The sequence below is a fragment of the Pleurodeles waltl genome, chromosome 7 (genome assembly GCF_031143425.1).
Source record: "Pleurodeles waltl isolate 20211129_DDA chromosome 7, aPleWal1.hap1.20221129, whole genome shotgun sequence".
NCBI classification, from domain to species: domain Eukaryota; kingdom Metazoa; phylum Chordata; class Amphibia; order Caudata; family Salamandridae; genus Pleurodeles; species Pleurodeles waltl.
In genome coordinates, this window is record NC_090446.1 from 1,425,086,043 (window position 1) to 1,425,110,195 (window position 24,153).

Sequence of the window (24,153 nt, forward strand, 5' to 3'; positions counted from 1 at the left end):
TTTGCGAAGTTGAAAAGTCAAATACATTAATCCCTGCATTACTGAAACTGCCTTAAATCCATGCAAGGAGAATGCACAGATTACAGTTGATCTGAGTAATCACACCACTTCCTATCAAATGTCACAAACAATACAATTTGTGATGCATATTAAATAAATGATCATTAAATAAAATATGTAATGCCATCCTCAGCAGAAATCAGGTGTGAGAAGCATCATTGTCTATGATAAATGCAGTAAGGAAGAAAAAAATACACTGTCAATATGTAATTGAAGGTCCTGCCAGGTCTTCCTCTGGGATATCTGGCTTTATTGATTGGTTCCCTGAAGGCCCCTCACATTTCATACCATAAGATAGCATATTGAGCATGTTTACATTTTCTCTCATGCACTTTGCAGTGGGGAGCAGTACATAAATTAGTATGGTCCAGTTCCAACAAATCATGCAGTACTGCTCCTCAAGCCTGGGAGACCATGGGAAAATCAAGGTGCCAAGGGGTTCAATTGCTGCTTTCCCCAGTCCCTGCCAAGGCCTGATAGGACAGAGTCCCCAGACTATTTTAAAAGTGGCTCCTTGGAGACCATGGTACCAGATGAATGCAAAGTGCTCCACTCTTGTGGCTATAACAGGCTTGCTGCTCCGCTGCATTTTTACTTATTAGGAGGCGAGAGAGAGCCTACATTGACCTCCAACGTTGCTATTGTTTTTTCCAGCTCTTACTGTACCAGTTTCCTGTTTTCTTACTGTACCAGTTTCCTGTTCTCATGAGTGCTCAGAGACCTGCATATGGTACTGCCCATCTACTTCTACAAGTGCCTACAATACTAGACAAGTTTTCATGCTGCTCTACATGGCATGGCACATGTGCCTCTTGCTGCTGCAGAGGCTTTGGGGGAATAGCTGTTGCTGCTGTCCCACACGCCTGGGCTTCAAGGAGGAGAAAGTGCTGAGAAGGTTTTCTGCCCACAGGGGGCTACACCCTTGACACCATACAGCCCTAGTACCGCTCAGTTATTCTACTCACAATTTTCCGGCATTCTTGGGGTGGCAACAGGTGGCCAGCAATAAATATCAAACTGATAAAGAGTAACATTTTTCAACTTAAATATGTGTGGTAAAGTGTTTCTTTCCCCTTAGTAACAAATCTAGAGATGCATTTTTTGTCTTTTTATATCTTAGAATGGTGTGTGGTTTACTCTGGCAGAGAATATAAAACAACAAATAGACTTCATTCTGTCAACATTTTTAATCAGAGTGCTTGACTAGAACCAACCTCATTGAATAACACAACACACGTCTGAAAGGGCCAGATAGTGAGGTTGGTTCTAGTCAGTAAGTATAATTTTCAAATAGGAAGAGTTAGATCCCCTAAGTTTGTTGTCTCTGGAATCACAATTATTTTTTTTTACCTATAGTGAAGTCGAATTTTAAATTGCAGTTCGGAAACTGACCCTTATAGAAAGTATTAAATCAGATGGGACCACCCAGTGTTCCTCCAGGAATCTGGGTACACATTTTCTGGGAAAGCAATGTGTTACTGAAGGAGTCAATTATTATGTATTCATGTTATTGCTGCTATAAAAATCCAACAGTAGCATTCAAATATAAAATAAAAATAATGGTACAAATAATGTGGCATACCAGCATCAACATTAATTTATTTTGAAATGAAAACATTTTTACTTTTTTTTTGTTATAACAAAGCTGAATATGTTATACATTCCAAATGTTCCATTTTGATTGTGTATCTGACTGAGTCCTGAGAATGGTGTGTACCCTCTCTAACATCGATGAACTGAATATAAGCCATTTGTGTGCATTTTTCTGAGAATCCAAAATAAACTTTATTGTTCATAAATGCATGGTTGGTTAGAGGCATATGCTCTTCCCCCACTGATCAGATTAAATTAGGTTTAATGTTTTCTCAGTGTGGTCCAGAATTGCTTTGAATATAAACTGTAACAAGAACACTGACTGAATATTTGGAACGATTGGACTGTATAACATATTTAGTTTTAGTTACTGGGGAAACAATAAAAATAAAAAAGTTATCTTTGTAAAAACAAATAGTGTTGTTGTTGATACGCCACATTATTTTCACTATTATTTTGGATTTGTATTTGAAATCTATTGTTGGATAATTATACCAGCATAAATACATAACATGTGACTCCTTCAGAAACACAATGGTGGTCATTACAACCCTGGCGGTCGGCGTTAAAGCGGCGGTAAGACTGCCAACAGGCCAGCGGTAAAAGAAATTGGAATTACGACTGTGGCGGAAACCACCAACAAAGACAGCCACTTTAACACTCCGACAGCCACGGCGGTGCAGACAGCTTGGCGGTCACCGCCAACAGGCAGGCGGAAGACAAAGTACCCCCCACAGTATCACAACCTACCAATCCGCCACCTTTTCCGGGGCGGATTCACCACGGATAAAATCACAGCAGAAACAGGACTTTGAAGGGAAAACGCTCACCTCTACTCACCCCACGAGGAATCCGGACGCCATGGAACCAGAGCTGCACATCCTGCCAGCCCTCATCTTCTTGCTCCTCTACCATGAGCACGAACGCCGGTGGCGAAGACCACGGTGAGTACTGCACCTACGACACAGGGGAGGGGGGAGGGAAAAAACAGGGACACACACATGCAACACTCCCACCCCCACCCTCAACCACTACAACACACAAACTAATACATATTGATACATTATGCAAAGACAAAAGGAAATGAGTGTAACCATTGTAATTAAAATCAAAGAGGCAAAAATATATATATACACCATAAACAAAATATACACCAAGCTTAGTAGTCCAGGTAGTGCTCCAATGAACTCCGTGGAGCACTGGGCCCACACGGTATGGGCGAGGCCCATACAAGATCCCAGACCATGATGGAGAGAACACTGTAGGGGCATCAGATAGCAACAAAACAGGAACCTCAGGGGGAGGGAAAGGGGGGGCACCTCAGCCGGTTGAGTGCACGACGCCAAATCCACGAGAGGGCCACATGCCCACTGTTCAATCCTGGGGAGTGCAAAGCCACAGCCTCTCAAGTCTCTACAGTGGGTGGGTTGCCCACTGTTCAATCCTGGGGAGTGCAAAGCCACAGTCTCACAAGTTTCTACAGTGGGCAGGTTGCCCACTGTTCAATCCTGGGGAGTGCAAAGCCACAGTCTCACAAGTCTCTACAGTGGGTGGATTGCCCACTGTTCAATCCTGGGGAGTGCAAAGCCACAGTCTCTCAAGTCTCTACAGTGTGTGGGTTGCCCATTGTTCAATCCTGGGGAGTGCAAAGCCACAGTCTCTCAAGTCTCTACAGTGGGTGGGTTGCCCGCTGTTCCATCCTGGGGAGTGAAAAGCCACAGTCTCACAAGTCTCTACAGTGGGCGGATTGGCCACTGTTCCATCCTGGGGAGTGCAAAGCCACCGCCTCACAAGTCTCTACAGTAGGTGGATTGCCCACTGTTCCATCCTGGGGAGTGCAAAGCCACAGTCTCTCAAGTCTCTACAGTGGGTGGCTTGCCCACTGTACAGTCCTGGGGAGTGCAAAGCCACAGTCTCTCAAGTTTCTACAGTGGGTGGGTTGCCCACTGTCACATCCTGGGGAGTGCAACGCCACAATCTCACAAGTCTCTACAGTGGGTGGATTGCCCACTGTTCCATCCTGGGGAGTGCAAAGCCACAGTCTCTCAAGTGGATGTATCTCTCCACTGGTTCTGGAGGGGGCATGGTGCCCAGAGTGCTTCCTCCTGCTAAGGACAGAGGTAGTGGATGACAGTCTCCACTGGTTCTGGAGGGGGCATGGCGCCCAGAGTGCTTCATCCTGCTAAGAACAGAGGTAGTGGATGTATCTCTCCACTAGTTCTGGAGGTGGCCTTGTGCCCAGAGTGCTTCATCCTGCTAAGGACAGAGGTAGTGGATGCCTTTCTCCACTGGTTCTGGAGGGGGCTCTGTGCCCAGAGTGCTTCATCCTGCTTGTGACGGACTCAGTACCGTCAGTGCCCTTGGCGCTCATGGGCCAGCGGTGCTTGGAGCAGCAGTGCCCTGTTCAGTGGTGTTTGGAGCGGCGGTACCCTATTCAGCGGTGCTTGGAGTGGCGGTGCCCTGTTCAGCGGTGCTTGGAGTGGCAGGGCCCTGTTCAGCGGTGCTGGGAGCGGCGGTGCCCTGTTCAGCAGTGCTTGGAGCGGCGGGCCCTGTTCAGCGGTGCTTGGAGTGGCGGGGCCCTGTTCAGCGGTGCTTGGAGCGGCGGGGCCCTGTTCAGCGGTGCTTGGAGCGGCGGGCCCTGTTCAGCGGTGCTTGGAGCGGCGGTGCCCTGTTCAGCGGCGCATGGAGCGGCAGTGCCCTGTTCAGCGGTGCTTGGAGCGGCGAGGCCCTATTCAGCGGTGCTTGGAGCGGCGGGCCCTGTTCAGCGGTGCTTGGAGCGGCGGTGTCCTGTTCAGCGGTGCTTGGAGCGGCGGGGCCCTGTTCAGCAGTGCTTGGAGCGGCAGTGCCCTGTTCAGCGGTGCTGTGAGCGTCGGTGCCCTTTTCAGCGGTGCTTGAGGCGGCGGGCTCCTTTGCAGTGACTCAGCTGCTGGCGGTCCTCTCTGTCCCAGTGGGGCTTGTGCTGGTGGTCCTCTCTGTCAACAGCGGGGCTTGTGCTGGCGGTCCGCTCTGTCCCAGCGGGGCTTGTGCTGGCGGTCCTCTCTGTCCCAGCGGGGATGATGGCGGTGGCCTCCTGGCCAGCGGGGATGATGGCTGTGGCCTCCTGGGCAGCGGGGATGATGGCGGTCTCCTCCGCTGTGCTGCTCTTCCCAGACTTTCCTGGTTTCTTGTGGCCCTTCCCCACCTTGGAAGGTGTCGCAGCTGACCTCTCACTCCCACTGGGACCCCTGGGAGCAGCTTTGGTGGCTGGAGTCTTTCCCCCTCCAGCCGGGCACTGGTCAACTTTTGATGCTTGACGGGTGGGGGACTGTCCGTGCTGTGGCTCCGTGCCACACTGGCTGCCCTGGTGGCCGGTGCACTCCAGATTCCGGTGACTACACGCACCACTGGTCCCGGAGATGTTGTGGCTGAGGTGCTAGTTTGGAACCTAGGAGATGGACAGGGTGGGGGAGGTGTAGGAAAGAGGTCAAGGCTGGACAGGAAACGTTTTTGGGAGGCACTGGGACGGGTAGCTGGATGGGGTTTGGGAGTGGAGGAAGAGGTTGTGGTTTTAGGAGGTGTTCGTTTGCTGACTTTGGGTGAAGGTGCATGGGCTGGAGGCTGTTGTGAGGTGGATGGCTGTTGGGTGGGTGTGTGCCTGCGTTTGTGTATCTTGGGAGGTGGCGTCACAGACACACTGGGAGAGGACACAGGGGACATGTGAATGGTAGTGGGGGTGGTGACTGCACGTGAGCGGGGTGTGGTGGTGGGTGTGCTGGTGATGGCAGTAGTGGCTGTAGATGTAGTGCATGCAGGTGTGAGTGTAGACGAGACTGGGAGGGAGGAGGTAGACGAGGAGGAGGGGGACACAGTGGAGGCAGTGGACGTTGGTGTGTCTGCATGTGTGTGATGCTTGCGTGACTGCCTGTGGGATGTGTGCTGCTTATGTTTGCCAGAGCTTCCCTTGTGTGTTGACGTGTGTGCATGCTGGTCTGAAGGTGTGCTTGGGATAGGCTGAGGTAGAGGGGATTGGGTCTGGGTGGAGGAAGTTGGAGGGGGGAGGCTAGAGACAGGGACAACGGCTGCCATCAGTGCTGAGGCCAGAGTGTGAAAAGCTCGCTGAAGGGCTGACTGACCAGAATTAATGCCCTCCAGGAATGCATTTGTTTGTTGCAACTGCCTTTCTACACCCTGGATGGCATTCATAAGGATAGACTGCCCAACAGTGAGGGACCTGAGGAGGTCAATGGCCTCCTCACTGAGGGCAGCAGGGGTGACTTGGGCAGGGGCTGAGGTGCCTGGGGCAAAGGTGATGCCCAGCCTCCTGGGTCCGCGGGCACGGGGCAAAGGCTGAGGGGCTGCTGGGAGGGCGGTACTGGTAGGGGGGTGGCGGCTGTACCTGTAGATGGGGGGGGCACAGAAAGTTGCCGCCACCACAAGGGAGCTCCCATCAGAGGACAAGTCTGTGTCGCTGGTGTCAGCTCTTGTCCCCGCCGTGGAGCTCCCCTCGCCCTCCGTCCCACTGGTGAAGTCCAAGTCCGCAGTGTGGCCCTCCATGGCCATGTGGGATGCAGCCCCCTCGTGCTCCGGTGCCACTGCTCCTCCGCCTGATGATGCTAATGCACACAAGAACAGGGAGACCACAAAAAGGGGGGAGGCGACAGAAGAAAGAAATGTTGAGTGCATGCATTACCGCTACCGTTGGTGGACATGACAAACACAGAAGTCCCCTGCACTACGCCGCGCTCTTGGGCTCCACTGTTCAAACCCTGGGAAATGGCCTACTAGGCTATGCACAACATCTGCACACATGGATGACACAGGGGCCTGACTAGGTGTACTTGGCACTCTACAGAGGTCGGTGGGATGCCACATGGCCTGCCTTACGGAGGGACCTTGCTTACTAAACTCGCCCTTGCCTAGGGAAAGCCACAGCCCACCTCCCCCACCCAACCACGCCACTGCGCGCAAAATTAGCAGGATGAGAGTGTACTCACCCCCTTGTGGCTGCTGTGATGCCCTCAAGTGCCCATCCAACTCCGGGTACGCCACCGCCAGGATCCTGAACATCAGGGGGGTCATGGTGCGATGGGCACCCCTCCCACGTTGGGAGGCCATCCCCAGCTGAGCCTCCGCCATCTTCTTGCTCCAGCAGCGAATGTCCTCCCATCTTTTCCAGCAGTGGGTGCTCCGTCTGTGGTAGACCCCCAGGGTCCGGACGTCCTTGTCGATGGCACGCCAAATATCTTTTTTCTGGTGGGCGCTGACCTACATGAATTGTACAGGGGGAAGAGAAACTTATTACCAACTAGACCGTCACAGTCATTGGCCCCCATCCCTACCCTTGCATGTGGCACATGCACTCACCATTGTTTCATGCACGCCTCAATCCCCCCATTACGTCCACCTCACTCCACACAGGCGTAGCCCATACAGCATGCTCCCAGTGTACTTACCTGTTTGTCTGGAGGACCGTAGAGTAGCGTGTACTGGGGGAGGACCCCATTCACGAGTTTCTCCAACTCCTCCGCTGTGAAGGCAAGGGCCCTTTCCCCAGAAACTCGAGCTATTGTCTCTTCCAGAACGAGGTCACAGCAGCACTTCCAGTGTAGGTCCTCTTCTGTCGAAGATCAGGTATCGAGTGATTGAAGAGATAGAAAATGGCGGTCACGTCCGCGGCGGTGCGTACTGTCACCGCCGGTGTACCTCGTCTTTGGCTCCTGGGACCCATAGGGTCCAATGTTAACCAATGCAGCATTGCGCCGCGGTCTTCGACCGCCTACTGCGACAATGTACAACGCCAGCGCAGTTACCTCACATCCCATTGTCCCACTTTAGAGGTCAGGCAGCCGCCATTTCAGGGGTCCACATGGCTTCATTTATAACTGCGTCACACATACCTAGGCCTAGACTCAACACACATACAGGCCACTTTTTGGATTATGATTCATGTTCTGTGTAAGCTGTGGGCACGTGCCTCTGAGTTGGTTGACTCTGTGCTCTCTGTTGTCCTTCATAGGCACCATCCGCTGGGACATGTGAGGAGATGGCAGCATCCTCTGGTGTACCGACCGCTGGTGGACCTGTCGACAATGGAGGAAAGACATGTGATCATCACATACAGGCTTGACCGTGCCACAATCCAGGAACTGTGTACCCAGCTGGAGCCAGACCTGATGTCAGCTATCCGCCATCCCACAGGAGTCCCTCCTCAAGTGCAGGTGCTGTCAGTGCTTGATTTCCTTGCAAGTGGGTCATTTCGAACAACTGTGGCCATTGCATCATGGATGTCCCAGTCTATGTTTTCCAGCGTGTTGTCCAGAGTGTTGTCTGCCCTGCTGAAACACATGCGGAGCTACATCGTTTTCCCTCAGGTTGAGGATTTGCCTACAGTGAAAGGTGATTTCTATGCCCTGGGACATATCCCCAACATCATAGGTGCCATTGATGGGACCCATGTGGCTTTGGTCCCCCCCGCAGGAGTGAACAGGTGTAAAGTAACCGGAAGACTTATCATTCGATGAATGTACAGATGGTATGCTTGGCAGACCAGTACATCTCCCATGTTAATGCCAAGTTCCCTGGCTCAGTGCATGATGCCTACATCCTGTGGAATAGCAGCATCCCATATGTGATGGGTCAACTCCAGAGGCACCGTGTGTGACTATTAGGTGAGCACCTGGAAGCAAGACAGTGGGAATGGTTGTCTGGGTCTGGGGTTATCCCTACAGGTTAGTGTGTGTCTAACTGTTGTCCCTCACCATTTGCAGGTGACTCTGGTTACCCCAACCTGTCATGGCAACTGACCCCAGTGAGGAATCCCAGGACAAGGGCAGAGGAACGCTACAATGAGGCCCATGGGCGAACATAGCGGATAATCGAGCAGAGCTTCGGCCTCCTGAAGGCCAGGTTCAGGTGCCTCCATATGAGAGGTGGATCCCTATTCTACTCACCAAAGAAGGTGTGCCAGATCATCGTGGCCTGCTGTATGCTTCACAACTTAGCTTTGCGACGACAGGTGCCTTTTCTGCAGGAGGATGGTCCAGGTGGCGGTGTTGTTGCAGCTGTGGAGCCTGTGCACAGTGAAGACGAGGAAGCAGAAGAAGAAGACATGGACAACAGGGACTCAGTGATCCTGCAATATTTCCAGTGAGACACAGGTAAGAATACAAAACCTGCCTACTGCATGTACTTTAACTCTACTACCCCTCTACTGTCTGTCGTTTTCACCCAGTGTATGGTCACTGAGTTGTCACTTTCTCTTACAATTTCACAGGTGTGGGTCCCACTGTATGACATCTGCTTTGATTCCTCATGGACTAGAGCTGTGTGACATAGGTATGTTGACATTACAATTGAAAGAGCTTTTTGCCACAGTAATTGCTAATACACTATTCCGAAATCACAGACTGACTCCAGATTGTTTTGTGCTTGAAGGGTGTTTATTTTAGTGCTCAATATTGGAGGGGGTTGCAAAATGGTGAGGGGTGATGGTGGAGGAATGTCCATGGCAGAGTCCAGTCTATTAGTCTCACAGGTGCATTGCCCAAATGGGCATATGAAGTGGAGCTGGGGCAGTTTAAGGATGGACAGGGTGACAAAGTGGTACAGAAAGATGACATTCAGGGTGGTCTAATTTCTTGGGGGGGTCTTGGCATCGTTCTCTGTCTTTGTCCTGGATCTCAGGGACCGTTTGCGGGTTGGTTCTCCCTCTGCAGGGGGTGGGGTGCTGGTGTGGTGGTCCTGTGGCTGTGCCTCCTGTCCACTAGCGCCGGCGGAGGTGGTGGGCATTTCATCGTCCATGCTAGTGTCAGGGGCCCCTTGTTGTGCCAGAGTGTCTCTCCTGGTGTTGAGTACTTCCTTCAGCACCCCTACGATGGTGCCCAGGTTGGAATTGATGGCTCTGAGTTCCTCCCTGAAGGCCAAATACTGTTTCTCCTGCAGGCACTGGATCTCCTGAAACTTGGCCAGTACCGTTGCCATTGTCTCCTGGGAGTGGTGGTAGGCTCCCATGATGTTGGAGAGGGCCTCATGGAGAGTGGGTTCCCTTTGCCTGTCCTCCCCCTGTCGCACAGCAGCCCTCCCAGTTCCCCTGTGTTCCTGGGCCTCCGTCCCTTGGACCGTGTGCCCACTGCCACTGCCCCCAGATCCCTGTTGTTGGGGTGGTGGGTTAGCCTGGGTTCCCTGTAGTGGTGGACACACTGCTGATTGACGTGTCCTGGGGACAGAGGTATGGGCCCGCTGGGTGGGTGCTGTGCTGGACTTTCCGGAGGGGGTAGCTCTGTAGTGGCCTGTGACTGTGTGATGGGAACCGACTGTCCCTAGGTCCCCGATGGGCCGGGCTCGTCATCTAGATCCAGTTGGACTGAGGTGCTGTCATGACTGTGGGCCTCTTCTGTTGGTGGTGTGGACATGTGTGGACCCTCCTGTCCGGTGACGTTGGGTAGGGGTCCTGCAGGGGTATAAAAGGATGTTTATTACATCTATGTGTGCCATGGTGTGCAATGGATGGGTGACCGTGTACCCCAGTACTTGCATTCCTGTGTGGGACCTTGTGTGATGATGGTTTATGGGGGTGTCTGGGTTTGTGCAGTGGGCCTGCTTTGGTGATGGGTGTCCATGCTTTGGTGTTGCATGCAGGGCTTGGTGTTGGGATGTGTGGTTTGTGATGTTGGGACATTTGTGAGGAGTTGGAGGGTGAGGGTGGGGGTGGGGGTATGTGATGGCATGCAGGTAGGGTGGGGGATGTAGTAGTTAAGATTTGACTTACCAGAGTCCATTCCTAAATCTAGTCCTGTGAGGCCCTCAGGATACAGAATCACCAAGACCTGCTCCTCCCATGTTGTTAGTTGTGGGGGAGGAGGTGGGGGTCCGCCGCCAGCCCGCTGAACCGCAAGGTGGTTTCTTGAGACCACGGAACGTACCTTCCCCCGTAGGTCGTTCCACCTCTTCCTGATGTCACCCCGATTTCTTGGGTGCTGTCCCACTGCGTTTACCCTGTCCACTATTCTTCGCCATAGCTCCATCTTCCTTGCAATGGAGGTCTGCTGCACCTGTGATCTGAATAGCTATGGCTGTACCCGGACAATTTCCTCCACCATGACCCTGAGCTCATCCTCCGAGAACCTGTGGTGTCTTTGCCGTGCCATGGGGTGGTGTGGGTGATGTGTCGGGTGGTGTGTATGGTGATAAGTATGCTGATATGTAGTGTGGTGTTGTGTGAGGTGCGTGGAAGTTATGTGGGTGATGGTGTTGTGTGCCTGTGGATGCTACTATTGTTGATGGTGGTGTCTCTCTTTGTGCTTCTTTCTCAATTGTGGTCGTAGGGGTTTGTGGGTGATGTGGGTGTGTGTTTTATATTGTATTGGGTGTGTGGGAGTGCTGTGTGTATGTGTATCAGGTGTATGTATTTTGAATTGTCCAATGTGGTTGTGTTTTGTATGTGTGTGTGTATTTTGAGCGCGGCGGTGTGTACCGCCAATGGAATACCGCGGTTAAAAGACCGATTCATGGATTCGTGTGTCGTGATAGTGTGGGCGTATTTCTGTTGGCGTGACGGTGGAGGTTTTGTTTTCGCCAGTTTATCACTGACCTTTGGTGTGGCGGACTTGTGTGGGTGTCTGAATATTGGCAGATTCCGTGCTGTGGGTCATAATGGCTGTGGCGGATTTCCGCAGGCGCGGCGGTGTGTTGGCAGTCTTCTGCACGTCGGTAAGTGGCTTTTACCGCCAATGTTGTAATGACCCCCAATGTTTTTTTAGAAAACTCTTAGAAAGTTGGCATTTTCTTCCATTAGCCTTTTGGTGCAGCCTGTCTCTGATCACTTGTCTGGAGTGAGTGACAGCTGTGCTTTGTGTATTCCCCCTAGACAGCCACACACAATGAGTGATGGGCCTTGATGGGCCATCCTTGGGAAGAGGGGGAGGAGAAGTTGGGCACAGCCATACCTACAACTGAACAGGCTCTGTCCTGTTCATACACAAAAGGCTGCATAACCCCCTGTAGTGAGTCTGGAGCCAGGGCAGGAAGGCAAAGACATCTGTGTACTTTGAAGGCATGTTTTTGAAGTCTTTCTCACATCAAAGGCACCAGTAGGTATAAGAACAGGACCTTAGACACCACAATTTCAATACACTTCTAGACCTGTAGATATTATGCCAGGAAGGACTTGTGAAGATGAAGGACTTCCACTCCGCCGGCCTCCACTCTGTTGGACACCTGCTAACCGGTGACCTGATGCAGCACTGTTGCCTGGGAGTGTAAAGGGCAGGATGAGCATCTCTCCAACCCAGAACCCAAAGTGACTCCTGGGGATCGCTGGCTCAGGGACATAACAGACTTCTAAATACCCTGCTCCTGCACATGGATTCTGCTATCTGTGAGACTGCCCTGCAAAATGGTGCCTCCCCTGTCCTGGATCCTCAGAAGTGGTCCTAAGGTGTTTGCTTCAACAGTACTGATGCATCCTCTGCTGCGGGAGCAGAACCATCACATTGCTGATGCTGCATGGAATAGGACCAATGCATAGCCCTCAGAACAGCCACAGCATGGCCGAACTGGGTCCCTGTAGCTAGCCTATGCTCCATTGCAGTTCGCCTGAAATTTTGACTTCGTCCTGGTCCGGCTCAACCAGATATTCTAAACGCTATTCAGCAGTTTATTCTTTAAAAATCCATAACTTAAGTTCTACTTATTGAATTCGTGTTGTTTGGTCTTGATTTATGTATGAAATTAAGTTCTATTTTTCTAATCTGTTTTTCTATTTGAAGTGTTGCTCAAATACTTTACACATTGCGTTTGGGTTAAGTCTGAGTGCTCCAGAAGTATGGCACAGGTTAATTTGGGGTTTGCTTGTACCTTCATGTGAAAAGAATAGTGGTTGCTGCTTGACCAAGGTTCACATCCCAGTCAACCAACAACCCCATTCCTCACAATTTACATATACTTAATTAACATAGTTAATTTACTCATAAGTTCCCTGTAGAGTGGCATACCATAAACAAAGGGTCTGTAAAATAAATGCTACCAGTAGTTCTGAAACACTTATTGTGCCGCCAACTTAATTAGCACCATAAACCATATCACAGGCCTGCCCCTGTAGGCTGAATGCAGTTTTGAACTACCATATCTACTTGGCATTTAAACCCCCTTGCCAAGCCTTAACCTTCCATTTTAAAACCTATAGGTCACCACTAAGGTAGGCTCTTTGTAGCCAAAGGGCAGGGTGATGTGTAATTAAATGGTTCGACATGTATGTTTATGTTTCAGATGTCTTGGTAGTGAAAAACTCCCAAATTTATTTCTCACTACTGTAAGGCCTACCCCTACCATCAGATAACATAGAGGATTTCTTATTACCTTTAATAAGGTGTAATTCCTAATTGAGAGGATGTAGGTATGTCATGTTTGGTACATATAACATTATAATGATAAACCCTTTTTAATTGTAAAGTTTGTTTTTTATTCCAAGTTTTAAGATGTCACTTTTAGGGAGTAGGCATTTTCCTCTCCTTAGACCTTTTTGCCTGCAGCCTGCCTTGGATGACATGACTGGGTATAACTGACAGATGGGACTTTGTGAATTCACCCCAGACAGTTACACAATAGAGAATTAGGTGTGTCTCAATAGTTAGGCACAGCCCCACTTACACCTGAATAGCCTGTGCTCTGCCTTGACGCAAAGGGCCTAATGACCCTGTAATGTCACTGCAGCAAGCATGGAACCAGGGCAGGGGAGTCAGGAAATTCCATGCACTTCCAAGAACCTTGCCAGAAGCGTATCCCTCCTTTCAGGAGAAGGGCACCAAAGTTTTGAAATAGGACATGCACCTCATCTCTTCAGTGCACTTCTGGACCTGTGGATACACTGCCAGGAAGAAGGACTGCTGTGTTGCTACAAGAAGTGTGACTCTGCTGGACTGTGTCTCTGGAAGAACTGCTGCTCTGCTGTGCTGACTTGCTGCTCTCTTTCCTGGGGAAGAAGAACTTGACCTGCAACTTTATCTATAGCCCAGGACTCCAGAGTGAGTTGAAGGACTAGTCCACTTGTCTCCTGATCTGAGTCTCAGGGACATAAAAGGATACCCAACAGCTCTTGTATAATTCTTCAGCAAGTTTCTGATCCCCCAAATGATGCCTCTCAGGTCCTGGCCCCTTTGTGTGGCCCTTGAGCTCACAAATTCAAGCTATTTGGCTCTTTGTGACTGCAAACAGTCCCGTTTGCACTAGAACAGCACTGCTCACAACAAAAATCAGTGTGAGCTGCTAAAGACGCATCCCTTCTCCCAGTAGCATTGTCACCCCACAGGGAACCACCAACAGGAAGCTCCAGCCCACCCATCCCTGACGCCCTGCCTGCTGCTGGTGCCATGCCGACCACCACCAGCAATGCTCTGCTTGCTTCAGGTGAGTTTCCTCAATGCAAACTGGGCTCTTTTGCACAAAACTTGAGAAAATAAACCTTCAGTAAAACTACTCTGGGACTGTATCTGACCCATGCTTCATTGTAGTTGGCCTGAGCTTTTGACTTTGACATGGTCTAGCGCAACCAGATAACAATGGTTGATGCTTTATACTTTTAGGCATTATATTGCCTTTTATTCTTTAGAATTCCATAACACCAGTTCTGCTGATTGGATTTTTGTATTGTTTTATTTATTAAATTAAGCTCTATGTTCCTAACCTGGTGTGGGATCCTTTTTTTGTGATGTTTTCACTGCTTTACTTCTTGAAGTATTGCACAAATACTTTACACATTGCCTCTAAGATGAACCTGAATGCTTTGTGCCAAGCTACCATGGAGTTGAGCACAGGTTAATTTGGAATTGCTTGTGCATTTTCCTGACTAGGATTGTGGTTGCTGCTTGACCACGGCTCACAGCCCAGTCAACCAGGCTGGTGTTCGTGGTTGGTGAGGGTAGGCACCTCAGCCAGGAAGGGACCACCAATCTAGTCAGAGCAAGGAAGCTACACACATAGGATAACCCCTGCTCACCCCCTTGGTAGATTGGCAAGAGCAGTCAGGCTTATCGCAGAGGCAATATATAAAGTGTTTTCACAACACACACAACACTAGTTACACAATAAATATACCACAAAGAAAACTCCACAACAAGTTATATAAAAATAAGCTGTAGTACATAAAACAATCTTAGACCAAAAACAACATGTAACAGTAATACCCTGCTACACAAGAAGGTGTCAGATTGTCACACAAGTTATTTATACACTGCAAAACAGCAGTAGACAGGTAAACACATTAATGCCAAAAAATTAATGCACATATGGCATGTTGTCATTATCACCCAGATAAATGTACACATCATGAAAACATTTTCCTAAGGCATTTGTCATAAACACACTCTGCAATGTGCCTCCTAAACATATACCCATCCCCCCAACATGGTAAGCAAGATATATAGTGTGAGTCAGGGTATCCGAACAATGCAAAAACAATGAGAGCAAACAGGGACATCCATGTCACATTCCAAGATCTCCTGTGCTCCTCTTAGGGGTAATGCAGTAACCAAAGGCAGCTTGGCAGGCACGGGTCTGTCGTCAACATTCTCCTCCCGTCTTGTCATCCGTAGTATGCTGCCCACAAACAGTGCCTTGAGGGCTGATCTTTCAAAGTCAAAGCCACCCCTCCTGGTATGGGCAACATCAGGGGAAGGAAAAAGACCCCCACACCCAGTGCACTCTTCTTGTGGGTACAGGGCAGCCTTCCTTGACTCTCTGGTGTTATAAGGGGAGGGATAGGTGGCTCCAGCCGGCTCCCTCTCTTCTCTGTTGTCGCCGACTGCGTGTCTACTCACTGAATGACGCAGCTCAGCGGCACAAGCCTCCTTGTTCGGGCCGCGAGGCTCCACTCACCCGCCAAGGTCGTGGTGGTGATATCAACAGAAGGAAGTGCCCACTTTTGTCCCATGGACACATATAGGGGAGCACTTCATTTGTGCTCAATGAAAGGCTGCTGGCAGGCTCCTCTTAGTGTATCCTGCATCAGAAGGGGTTGGGTCTCACAGCCACAATGACACAGGCACTTCCTTGCACCTCCAATCAGCGGAATCACAGTAGTGATCACAGTAAATAACCTTCACACACTGGAGGGACCAAATAAAGTGCCTTCCATGCTCCTGGACAGCAAGGCACAGAGCTGCCCTCATTCTGAAGGGGTTACCGCACTGGCCCTGGATACCACTATGGGGGCAGAAGGCTGAAGGGCCCAGGAAAGCAAGCCAGCGCTAACCGATTCTAGGAATGTCCCCTTCTCTTCCAACACTGGCTCCAGACATCAATAGGGGATAAACAAGCCCTTTGTGTGAGACCAGGGCACAGCCTTTACAGATGCATATGCTCCCCACCTTCACCTCTTCCAGCCCAGGTAAACAACACAGTATGCAGATGTACTCCTATTACACCGCCACCCTCCCTGTGTGATGGCTGTCTGGAAAGGATGCACAAAGCCCAGCTGTCACTCTACCCTGGATGTGGATTGGAGTCAGGCTGCAAAAACCCCTGGAGTTGTAAGCACAGGGAAATGCCCACTTTCTTCAAGTGGCATTTATATCATGGTAATAAAAAATACACCTACACCAGTAAGCAGCATTTCTCACTATCATTCCATCCATACTAAACATGCACATGTCACCCCTCATGGATCAGAATATGGTGCTTAGCCATATGAAAGGGAATTTCCAAAGCAATCCTATGAGAGAGGCAGCAGTGAGAAACCAAATAGGGTGTTTGTCACTACTAGAACAAGTCACACAACTAGGCACATGTCCTAACTTTTACCTACACAGCACCCTGCCCATAGGACCAGCTAGGGCATACCTTAGAGGTCTCTTATATGTATTAAAAGGGGATTTCCAGGCCTGGCAAGTACATTTAGATGCCAGGTCCCTGTGGCAGTAAACTGTCAGGCCCTGCATGCACAGGCCTAAGATAGGTTTGCAAGGCTACTTCTGTGGCGCAAGCTGGGCTGCAGGCCAACTAGTAGCATTTAATTTACAGGCCTAGGTACAAGGGATACCACTGCACAAGGGACGTACAGGTAAATTAAGTAAGCCAGTCAGGTGTAAGCCAATCATATCAAATTTGGGAGGAAGAGCACATGCACTTTAGCACTGATCAGCAGTGATAAAGTGCCCGGAGCTCTAGAACCAACAGTAAGATGTCAGAAAAATAAGAGGAGGAAGGCAAAAAGTTTGAAAGTGACCCTGCAAAAAGGGACAGGTGTGACAACCAGTAACCCAATTTCCAAAAGGAGACCACTCATTGTAAATAATAAATACCACTGATTAACATGTGTTAAGCTATGCAGTATCAGGTTCCCAGTGGTAGGTACCACCTACCTCTACTAGTGCTAAGGTCTTCATCAATGGCATCAGTTACATTATTCCTGGCCAATGCTGCCCCTGAAGAAATATTCAGAATGAGAATTGCCCTATAAGACCCTACCAAGCCTGTTCATTGCCTCACCCTCTCAGACAGATAGTCACTGTCTCAGTGAGATATTTTTCGGGGTTTACTTTCATGGGCTGAACCTCTATATTATATCCGTTCCACAAAAAAAAAAACTATTTTTTGCTAATGGTCCAAACGTGTGGCTTTTCACAGCATGTTCAATTTTGTATTAATTCCTCTATGTATTAAAAAATAGCCTGTTGCACCACTATTCCTGTAAAGAAAATAAGTTAAACAATAAAATCTAACTTTCGACAGCGTCTATCACTACAAGGTTAAATAGTAATGTAATGCTCCAGATAAGTGAATCAAAACTCTTTTTGGATTCTGTGTCAGTGCCCACGTCCTGAAAATGCAATTGGGAAGAAAGCAGAAATGGTGTCCTTCATAAATGCAGATTGCACCTCATGACTTTACAGGGCTTCCACTTCCCCAGTTCCATTTTTGACATAGAAACAAAGAGAGCTACAGTATTCATATTATCAGTAGGGATGTTTCATGTACCTTCCATATGCAAGTGACATTCAAACACACAACATTTTGGGGGTCATTATGAGTTTGGCGGATGAAAAAGGCCGTCTGCCAAACTCCCGTAGTCAGGTTGCCACCAGTGCGACCGCCTTTCTGCGGGCCCTATTAGGAGTTTCCCAGCGGGAAACAGCCTACAACATTGACGCTGGCTCATGATTGTGCCGGCGGCAATGCTGCAGTGCGTAGGGTGCACTAGCTGCAAACAGAATTCACCAGTGCAATGGGGCTGGCCATGGGGGGCCCTGCATCCTGTCTCTGGTAGTGGAGAAGGGGGTCGTAATCCTCTTTGGAGGCAGTCAGAACGCCATCGCGACCGTGGCAGTCTGAATACTGCCAGGGCCATAATGACCCCATTTGTCTCGAGGAAGTGAGGCACCAGATCATTCTAATTAAGTGCATGTCTCTTTAAGTAAATCAGATTATTCAAAATGTATGGTGTACTTTAAACTTTGTTTGAAGATGTACATGTAAAAGTGAAATCTTATGTTGGGGTGTCAACAGACTGTAGGTTTGTGCAAGACAGAATGAAGGACACGGGGATTCTCATCCGCCATTGGAGCATAGCTCTCTCGCCATGGATTTTAATTTTATGTTTTGTATCCCCACATAGCTGATTGTTTTTTCTCTGTGCATCTTTACATATCATTTGTCTTTTAGCAATTCATGGCAGTACATGTTTTTGACCTCTTTACTTTTGTTATTTCTTCTCATTGCTCCTGATCCCTGCTCATTCTTTTCATAGTTTATGTCAATCCAAATTCTGCTATGTTTGCAATTTACTGAATCTTTTCCTTAACCACTGCCTGTCTCTTTCCTTTTTTCCACTGCTCATGATCCCCTCTCAATCTGTTGTCTGAATATTTGCCTCTCCTGCTACTTATCTTTTCTTTCTTTTCCTGTGGCTACTTGTCCCCACTCACTCCCTTGTCCTCTAAATGCTCTTCTGCCCTGCCAACCCCCCCATGTACCATGATGGTAGCTGCTATTGGCTATAACAATGCTGGAGACTTTTAAAATCCACTGGCAATGCAAGGTAAACAGCGGAGAATAGTCATGTAAAAGTATAGAAAACATTTACTCACTATTCCATAGTTGCATCACGAAATGTGCTGGCTTCTAAATGTGAATGAACCAATGGGACTTATTTACAAGCCCCTTACACCGCCGGAAAGTCACTTTTAATGACGATGTGGTTGTGCACACACCAAAGCCTTATCTACAAGGCCACATAAAGCCACCCTGCATGACTTTTCATGGTCTTGTAGGTATGGAGTGAGACAACGCAGCTTAAGTTGCTACATTGCCTCACACTGTGATAGAGAGATGTGCCGTGGGCAGTACGGTGGGTGTCCTCACGTAACAGCGATGGCATTTGACACATTTCCAGATTTACACCATGCTGTAAACCTGGGAATGCATCAAAAGCCTATGCTTCCCCAGGGGAGGCGTAAGGGAGGCACAAGGAGAAGAAATAACATTATTTCTCCTAATTGTTTCCTTATATGTGCTGCATTTTAGAGCACACATAGAAAAAGGAAAAAGCCTCCATTGATTGTTTTTGTGCAGGAAGGTGCCCCTTCCCTCACAAAAATAATTGTGCCAACAGCGCAGACACCCTTGCACATTGGTACAAGGTTGCCTGTGTTGGTGCAAAGCACCAATTTTGCCACCGGCGGAGGCAGAAACGACAGGAATGCACCATATGTAATTAATACAGCACATTCCTGCCCTTTCTTTTTAAAGCAGGACAGCACAGCAAGAAGCCCTCTGTGTTTTATCCTTACAGCTGAAATGTGTCCTGTTGTATCATGCAACATAGTAGTCAGCTTTAAAAAACAGAAAACTACTGGTCTGGCTTTGGCAAAGTCAGTCATATCACTTGCTAAGCATTGGCAAACAAAAATGAGCCACATCTACTAAGTTATAGCACTGGTATGGTCCGGGCAGCCTAGCGCCAATGCAGGCAACCTTGCACCATGATGAAAGGGTCCCAGCATTACAGGGAAAATTGTTTTTGTGCAGGAAGGGATGTCTTCCTCCATAAAAACAATTGTTCTAGACATTTTCCTTCTTCTATGTGTGCTGCAGAATGTTACGGCTTCCTATGTGAGGCATAGTGATTTCACACAATCCCAGGTTTACATACCTTTGTAAATCCGGGATTGTGTGAAATCCAGAGGAGAATGCACAGGAATGCTAGTGTCCCACCCATTCAGTGCCCCCAGAACAATAATTAATGCAATAAAGTGCAAACTGCTGACTTGCAATACATTTTGCTACAAATTCCACACAAGGTGGCACTAATCACCCCTTGTGTGGCTTTGTAAATATCTACTAGCATTTTGCATTATAGCTGTGCCATGAAAATGGCACAACCCTTAGGGAAAATGTTGGTAATCCAGCCCTTGCTTCTTACATGCCTTACATAATTCTTCTCCAGGGATACTTACTGGCTTGTGGATCATAATCCCAACATTTATCTTTTAAATCGTACTGGATCAATTTCCTCAAAAGCTCTGAGTTTAGATCCCAATACTTCTTCATATTTAAGGTTTTAGGTCTCTTTATGTTTGTGTGTTTTTTGGAGGATAAGTGGTAGGTGTCATGAGGGGCAGATATCACGGAGGCAGAGGCCCTTTGTCCTCATCCTCATCCTTGTCCTCTCTCTGAGTCCTAAATTGGGCTGGGTGGGAATCCTGATTCGATTAACTTCATGCAAATGTTTCTCTGTATCCAGATGCCAGTTTCTCTGCACCCCTTTTTCATGTTTCTTTCCTCAAAGACTGGTGGGAAATTTAAGATGGGAGAAACCAAACCGGACCCACTGTAAGCTTTTCTTCTCGGTATCATCACCGTTATTCTAGCCAAATGAAAAGATAAATCCCTGATTTGTTCCTACTGTGATTAGGGAATGAGTTAACTCACATTCTCCACTGTCCAAAGAAGGCACAAAAAAGGAGAATCCAGGGAATGTGGAGCTTAACAGCTCTCAGCAGACAGCTTTTAGTTTGATTACATAATTGTTCTCCAGTGCAACTTCTTTATCTGTTTTGTTTTTATTTATTTGTATTCAATTCAACTTTTGTTTGAAGATTTGTCATGGTCAGCTCTCTGACAGTCACTCAAAAAATATTTCTAGAAATACTATAATGGGAGGCCTCAATTTACATATAACCTGGCCAGGCCACTATGGGTTCTTTTTTTTATGTCCTAGCTCTGCATCAGATCCTCCTCATATCTTCCATACATTGCTTAGGTGCAAAAATGGCAACACTGTCACAATAAACTGCTGACTCATGTGTCCTCTACAAATAGATGCTATATAATTAGCACACAATGTTCATTCCAACACTCATGGTATTTTTCTCAGAAGTCAACATCTGTTTTCAGGTAGATCTGTACTCTCACAAAGTTCTGGTTGATAATTTCATGTACTTGAACATTATAATTCTTACATTGAATTCACATAAAACGTCAATAGACCTTTATTAGCTTAAACATTCACATTTATTTTAGAAGAATAATGCCTTTTTTTTAATGATTTAGCCACATGATTTAGCTGACACATAACAATGGCAATCGTACTCTTTTTTGCAGATCAACATCACTGCCATCACTCGCAATGGGAAATAAGGACATTAGTCTACTGCCGCTCATCATGGGTGAGGATACAGTGATTCAAATGACCACAGTGTTTATCAGATTTCAAACCAGGCTTTTATGCTGTAGGATGCTAGCATATCTATTTATATCAACCAGTGAAACCATTTTACATAACTACCTAACACTACATGGGCCACAGTCCGGTTTTAGGAAATATATGAGCTTCACTGAAATATGCAGTAATTTAGGTAGCTTACCCTCACAGATGTACTCATATAAAATATTACAACCTGATAAAAGAAGGTTCAAATATAAATGGAGTGGAGCAGTTATCATTTAGCATCGGTTTAAAGATGCAAGTCTACCTTTCAATGAGGCGGCTGACCTCGCTTCACATTTAAAGGTGGGCAGGGAGACCTCTGTTGGTGGATGAAGTGAGTGACTGCACCCACCTGCAGTGGGTTGACTGGGTGGCTCCATGGAACCACTGTGCAGCCCCCCCCCACCAACTATGTGGCACACATTTATTGTTCCCCAAGAGTGTCACTTGGCACTGTGCATTCTTTGGTGATACTGCATGGGCTCAGAAGCAAAGTGTTTTCTCATTTGCATTGTCTCATTAGCATTGCCCATGCCCTCATGCAAAAGAGTGCTCTCCCCCTCATATTCGCACTGGCTAAAAAAGTTGCTCTAACACAATCTACATTATAGAAGGGGCTGCAAAAACAACAATGGACACTTCTATAATACCAAAGAGCCGTAGGGAAACAAGAAGTGAGTGCAAATGCCTGTTGTGCCCTTAGTCCACTTACTGCAGTACATCCTCTGGAAAGAAAGTCATAAAAGCTCTCAGCCACCTGGCTCCTTTACACAACTATAATCTTAAAAAAATCACAACTCACGTAATAACTGAATCCACAATGATCTGTCTCTGAAATAAAATGGGCTGAGCCAGAAGGATGAATTAGACCCCGTTGTGTCTGGAGGTGGACCTCACAATGTAAATTGTATATTCCGGAGGCTGCAGGCCTTCATATATCAGTCAAGGAAGGATTAAGTACTGCCTTGGCTTAGTAATACAGAGAAATCCACTGGTGACCAATTTAAGATCTACTGAAAACATATGGCCTGTCACATTTGGTGCCATCCTCCTCCAAATGACTCTGCAAAAATCAGCAATGATTCTTGAGACCCAGAATTGTGAAACCTGTACCTTCCATAACTATTACTAACTGATCTACCAGAAAACACCACTTTTCACCAAAATATGCACTTTCATTGGAGGTGGCAAAGGTCCAATGAGAAACAATACTTTAAAGAGGCATAATTTAAGCAGAGGTAAAATAAATGTCTGAATTAAAACTGAAAACGTGTTTACATTCCCAGCTCCCAAAAGGCATATTCTAAGTGTTGTATGTGCACATGTGGGCTGATTAAAATAGATTTATTTAGTTTATGAATATTATGACATCCATTTACATCTTGTTGGAAAGTGGATTAATGGTAGGGGCAGGTACTTACCTACACTTAGCAATAGGCTACAGATCCCTACTAGGTCAAATCAAGGTCTTAGTAAATTAATCCTTGCTCAACCCTTGGTAGATTGGCCCACAAGCAGTTAGACTTAAATTAGGAGACAGGTGTGTGAAGCATTAAATATTTTAAAAAAAGTAAATAAGTAAAGCACAACACACAAAATTCCAACACCAATTTATACAGATAGGAAATATTTTTATATTTAAAATGACACTAAGAAACTGGAAATATGAATTTTTAAAGATTAAATGAAAATAATGCTTTCCAGCACCTAAAAGCCAACATTGCCATCAGGGGACATCTCAACCGGGTCAAAGTAAAAAGTTGAGGCCGACTGTGATGGATCCCTGCTTGGATACACTGAGCGGGAGGCCTCGGTCAAAGTTTACCTTCACACTTGGAGCTTTTCTTCTTTGACTTTGTGCAGTCCTCCTCAGCAAGCCGATTTTGATGCAACATTGTTTGATTGCCTTTCCGCAAGCCCCCATTAAAATCCTGGAAGTCTGGAGCTCCGGAGCTTATATCAGGATGAACCAGAATTTCAGGCCGGGTCGAGGTTGAAGGTAGCTCGCTTGACTCTCAGCATCGGGTCGGTCCACTTACAGAGTTTTATTTCAGAGTTGCTTCAAACTTATCCAAACTTCTGTATCTTCTTCCAGAAGTCCTTTTCGGGTCCTTGTCATGTTCACAAACTTGATCCAAGGTTCCAGAAGCTCTGAGTTGCTCCTTGGAAGTTGGGACTCCAATTCTGAGACTGCACCTGGTCAGAATCCTCAAAAGGCCACTGGGCACTGGTCAGCTGGGTTTTTCTTGCATTACTTGGTGCAGGGGACTCTGGTCAGATCCTCTGTACCTGTAGCTTACAGTGAGTGCACTCCTCGAGTTGCAGAAGCAATGCAAAGTCATTTTCTTGATGAAGCCAAAAGTTTTCAGCTGGCGTAGTCCTGGTGAGTGCAGTTCTTCTTCCAGCAGGGATCTGAATGGTTTTGCAGCACTGCCATATTTATCCTTGCTCCTGGGGTGGGAAGCAGGGGGGAGCTCCTGTCCAATAGGGTGCAGGCCACCATCCTCTGGGGTGACCACTTCCTTGGCAAAAATCAATCCCAGAAACCAACATTCTCAAAACATCCAAGATGGAGAAAATTCATCCTTGGAGGTTAGATCAGGCTGAGTCCACCCACTGGTGTGGCTAACTCTCCCTTAACACACCTGCTCCAGCCCCTCTCCTAATCTAATCAGTGGGGCTCCCATCTGTCAGGGGGAGCAGGAAATGGGGGATGTCCAGTTTCTGTCCCGTGTGGCTTTCCCTCATTTGAAGACCACTTTGGCTATTGTTCCTCCATACTGCTCTCCCATCTGCTGCAGCAGTTCTCTGACCACCAGATG

The 24,153-nt window shown here is 47.8% G+C and overlaps 1 protein-coding gene across 1 annotated transcript in view; it reads left to right on the forward strand.

The window, feature by feature from the left end:
* The window catches only part of LOC138247419 (inducible metalloproteinase inhibitor protein-like), an 89,086-nt gene that overhangs the window by 21,376 nt on the left and 43,557 nt on the right, over window positions 1–24,153 (forward strand). Inside the window, exon 2 of the mRNA XM_069202053.1 lies at window positions 21,226–21,290. Within this exon, the coding sequence (XP_069058154.1) occupies window positions 21,251–21,290 (40 nt within the window). The 5' untranslated portion in view covers window positions 21,226–21,250. The remainder of the gene's footprint in view (window positions 1–21,225; window positions 21,291–24,153) is intronic.